Source organism: Sinocyclocheilus grahami, unplaced genomic scaffold (assembly GCF_001515645.1).
Source record: "Sinocyclocheilus grahami isolate Dianchi unplaced genomic scaffold, SAMN03320097.WGS_v1.1 scaffold10.1, whole genome shotgun sequence".
NCBI classification, from domain to species: Eukaryota; Metazoa; Chordata; class Actinopteri; order Cypriniformes; family Cyprinidae; genus Sinocyclocheilus; species Sinocyclocheilus grahami.
In genome coordinates this window covers 2,605,881-2,610,423 of record NW_015505189.1, presented here as the reverse complement: position 1 = coordinate 2,610,423, position 4,543 = coordinate 2,605,881, and the positions used below count along the sequence as shown (strand labels likewise).

At 41.2% G+C, this 4,543-nt stretch overlaps 1 protein-coding gene across 1 annotated transcript in view; it reads left to right on the top strand.

The window, feature by feature from the left end:
* The window catches only part of zanl (zonadhesin, like), a 32,363-nt gene that overhangs the window by 12,180 nt on the left and 15,640 nt on the right, over positions 1–4,543 (top strand). The window contains 12 exon segments of the mRNA XM_016284326.1: positions 197–366; positions 773–975; positions 1,070–1,245; positions 1,403–1,531; positions 1,618–1,756; positions 1,852–1,993; positions 2,137–2,333; positions 2,432–2,570; positions 2,732–2,994; positions 3,173–3,318; positions 3,512–3,655; positions 3,782–3,863. Coding sequence (XP_016139812.1) covers positions 197–366; positions 773–975; positions 1,070–1,245; positions 1,403–1,531; positions 1,618–1,756; positions 1,852–1,993; positions 2,137–2,333; positions 2,432–2,570; positions 2,732–2,994; positions 3,173–3,318; positions 3,512–3,655; positions 3,782–3,863 — 1,930 coding nt within the window.

Genomic DNA, 4,543 nt, shown 5'->3' with positions numbered 1-4,543 from the left:
CTGACACAAATGGAGCATTTAGGTTAGGACTTACCAAACTATGACTTTTTCTGCTCAAAAATGTAGAATCATTCCATTTTAAATGAATCATAAGAAATACGCAAGCTCTATTATTCATACTGATTCTAACATGAGACAATGAAGAACTTTAAGTGCTTAATAATTGCACACTTTCTCTCATATTTGCTTCTCACAGGGACTGTATAAAGGTGGTGGACCCGTTGCCTTTCTTCCAGAGCTGTGTGTTTGATATGTGCAGTTATCAGGGGCTGCAGCAGGTCCTTTGTGACCAGCTTCAGGCTTACACTGATGCTTGCCTGAGTGCAGGTGCACCTGTCCATCAGTGGAGGGAGCCAGACTTCTGCCGTGAGTCATTCTCTCATTTATAGTATCATACTGCATAAGGTGTAGGGTTTTAGAAACCGTTTGAGGATATTAAAGCAGCAAAATTTGGCGTCTTACATCCATTCAAGAATCACATTTCACATTTCCAATGATAAGCCTGCTTTCAGCTCCCCTTAATGCACAATATAAATTATTGAAGTGAATGAAGAGGTTAGAATAGCAAAGCTACACTTGTGTCAGCTTTAGGCTAGCCTTATTATTGTTTTATTATTTATGGGGCTTTTATGCCTTTAATAGCCAGGGTGGTGCAGACAAATTATGTCAGAGAGGGACAGGGACATAAGACAGGGAAACTGCAAAGTCCAAACTGCACCCCCACTTTAGCCTTTTCCATCATTTAATGATGTTTTCCTTAATTTTTCTACAGCTCTGGAATGCCCTCCCAATAGCCATTACTCCATATGTGTGAGCTCCTGTCCGGAGACATGTCTGGGTATCAGTGGACCCCCGGGCTGCAGTGAGAAGTGTGTTGAAGGCTGTGAGTGTAACCCTGGCTTCATCCTCAGTGACAACAAATGTGTTCCTGTTAAAGACTGCGGCTGTGTGGACTCCTCAGGCTCCTACCATCCAGTGAGTTTAACACTAAGGCTGACTGATGTAAAATTGGAAAACAATTGATTTAAACATTCATAAAAACATAGCAAAAATGTCTTTTGATATTTAGGTAAACGAGAGCTGGTATCTGGAGGGCTGTACGCAGAATTGTACATGTGAGGGTGGAGGAAATATTCACTGTTATGACACCAGCTGTCCTCCTAATGAGAGCTGCCAGCTTCAAGATGGAGACTATGTCTGCAAACCAAGCGGTAACAATTATAGTACTAGTTTATACAAGATAAAGTTTTGAGCACATGTACTGGTACATTTACAAATCTTATCATATCATGAATATACACACATGCAGATAAACAAACCAGTTGGCAATCCTGACAGAACTAGAGCTTATATAACTTGATTCACTTTTGAATATCTCTACATGCTTGTGATCATTTTACAGCTATGCGGGCAAACTTTGTGGGCTCTGTGGGGACTACAATGGAGACCCTCAGGATGACTTCCAGACACCAAATGGTGAACTGGTCCAAAGCCCCAATGACTTTGGCCACAGCTGGAACATAGACCCTGAGTAAGGCACTATGCAAGACACATAATGTTACAACTAAGCCTTTTCTCTATTAACCATAGAGAACTCACCTCTGATTCTGCCTTCAGGTGTAACAAGCCTGAGGTTGGCCCACCCCCAGGGTGTACAGATGCTGAGCAGGAGTTGTATGAAGGGTCTGCTTACTGTGGTATCATATTGGACAGCAATGGCCCTTTTGCTGCTTGCCATCCAAAAGTCAACCCCAATGTGAGTGAAATCAAATCTGTTAGTTTGAAATGCTTTTGAATTTGAATGCTTAATCATACAACAGATATTTACAGATCTTAACCCTGTGTGTTTAGGGTTTCTTTCAAGACTGTTTGTTTGATGTTTGTGAGCTGGATGGTGCTCATTCTGCATTGTGTGAAGCAATAGAGTCATACGTCAATGAATGTCAGGACCGTGGCGTCACAATTGGACCCTGGAGAAACAGTACCTTCTGTCGTATGTCTGAAAAATACATATTCCTTAACCATAAACTTGGACAAAAAATACAGACATGAATGGCTTGTCCTATTTCTCGTACTGTCAAATAGAGCAAAGTCGCAAAATTATGATTAGCACTAACACACATTCTTCCTCTCCAGCTCTGAAATGCCCAGCCAACAGTCACTTTGAATCATGTGCACCAGTTTGCCAGCCTTCCTGCAATCCAATTCCACCAAGTCAGTGCACCGGGCCTTGTTCTGAAGGATGTGTTTGTGACCCTGGATATATCCTCAGTGCTGGCCAGTGCGTGAAAGAAGACACTTGTGGTTGCAGCTATAATGGACAATATTATAAGGTGAGGAAATTGAATGTGGTATCATTTAGGACAGAAATGGTTTGTTATAGTCGATCAATTAGTATTTGTCATGACTTTCCCTCTCTCCGTGGTTTTAGCCAGGTGAAGAGTTCTTCACTAAGGACTGTGAGCTACTGTGTAAGTGCAACCCCCCATTTGTTACCTGTAATGCTGCTGACTGCCCACCAATGGAACAATGTGGAGTACAGGATGGCGTAATAGGGTGTTTCCCACAAGGTGAGTACTCTGGTTAACTCAGAAAATGTGTTTACATTTAATTTTCAAACATCCATCCATCCATCCATCCATCCAATTTCAGTCAGGCAAATGGCCAAAGCCAACTTTCCACTACCAGCAATAACATTAGAGTGCTTTGGTCATCAGTAGGTGTTATGAAGCAGCAAACTATTGTACACTTACTATTGATTAAATGTACATTAAATGTCCCCCAAATTAACTTAAAAAGTGATTTCAAATAAGAATATACATGTACAGCTTTAAAAATAACTTCACTTTCTTCTATCTTGGGACTGCAGGCCCCTGGTTCTCCATTGAGGGCAAGAATGAGGAGAGAGGAGTTTCTGGCGTTTCTTACTTGAGGAAACTCTATGTGACTGTAGATGGCATCACTGTGACAATGATGAAAAACAGGAGAACTCTGGTCAGTATCCACTTATTATCCTCTTATTTTATAGTTTCTCTAAATTGTTCCTAATCTGTTCATAGTAACATTATCCTTATGACAATTTTATGTTTTCCAAGAATAATCTTGCTTTTAAAGAAAAAAATATAATTAGCCTTCAATTCACCTCTGGTTTATCTCTTTTCCACACACTCAGGTGAATGGACTCAGGGTGTCTCTCCCTCACTCCCCATCTCCGCTCATTTCACTGTCTGTTGCTGGACAATATGTAATCCTCACCACTCCGTTCGGCCTGAAGGTGCAGTGGGATGGCAATCATTACGCCAAGATCTCTGTTCCCAGGTAAAGAAAATGTGAAAAACGCCTCACTGGAATATATATACACAGTACTGACAGTATTTTGCAGAAAACACTAAGACCCACAATGATTAAGGGTTGTAGATCTTCAGTAAAATCTGCAAAAGAAAAATCAAAAAGCGTCTCTGGGGAAATGAATGTCTTTACATTAATATCATTTTGTTTCTCATTTTATCAGTTCCTACTATGACCAGATGTGTGGCCTGTGTGGGGACTATGACGGAAACCCCAATAATGATTTCACTAAGCCAGATGGCTCCCAAACCGACAACTCAAGTCAGTTCGGCGACAGCTGGCAAACTGATGAGGATGAGGATGCAACGTCAGTACTTTTTACTTTTCTTAATTTTATCAACCGCACAACAGGCAGGGCAATACATTTAAGATTAGGTTGACTTCAAATGCTCAGTCATGCACGCATGCCTTAATGATGACGATGTGTTTTCAGGTTTTCAGGTGCCCCCGGGCCTCAACCACCCTGCGATCCTGTGCTGGAGGGTGTCGTGTCAAACCCAGAGAACTGTGGGAGAGTGGGAGAATCAAATGGAGCATTTAGGTTAGGAGGACTTACCAAACTATGACATTTTCTGCTAATAAACAATGTTGAATCATTCCATTTGAAATTAATCAGCATGGCTTATAACAAATATGCGTGTTCTATTATTCATACCATTTCTAACATGAGAAAGACTATTAGAAAGACTATTGAAAACTTTAAGTGCTTAATAATAGCACACTTTCTCTCATATTTGCTCCTCACAGGGACTGTATAAAGGTGGTGGACCCGTTGCCTTTCTTCCAGAGCTGTGTGTTTGATATGTGCAGTTATCAGGGGCTGCAGCAGGTCCTTTGTGACCAGCTTCAGGCTTACACTGATGCTTGCCTGAGTGCAGGTGCACCTGTCCATCAGTGGAGGGAGCCAGACTTCTGCCGTGAGTCATTCTCTCATTTATAGTATCATACTGCATAAGTTGTAGGGTTTGAGAAACCGTTTGAGCATTTTAAAGCAGCAAAATATGGCGTCTTACATCCATTCAAGAATCACATTTCACACTCCCAGTGATAAGCCTGCTTTCAGCTCCCCTTAATGCACAATATAAATTATTGAAGTGAATGAAGAGGTTAGAATAGCAAAGCTACACTTGTGTCAGTTTTAGGCTAGCCTTATTATTGTTTTATTATTTATGGGGCTTTTATGCCTTTAATAGCC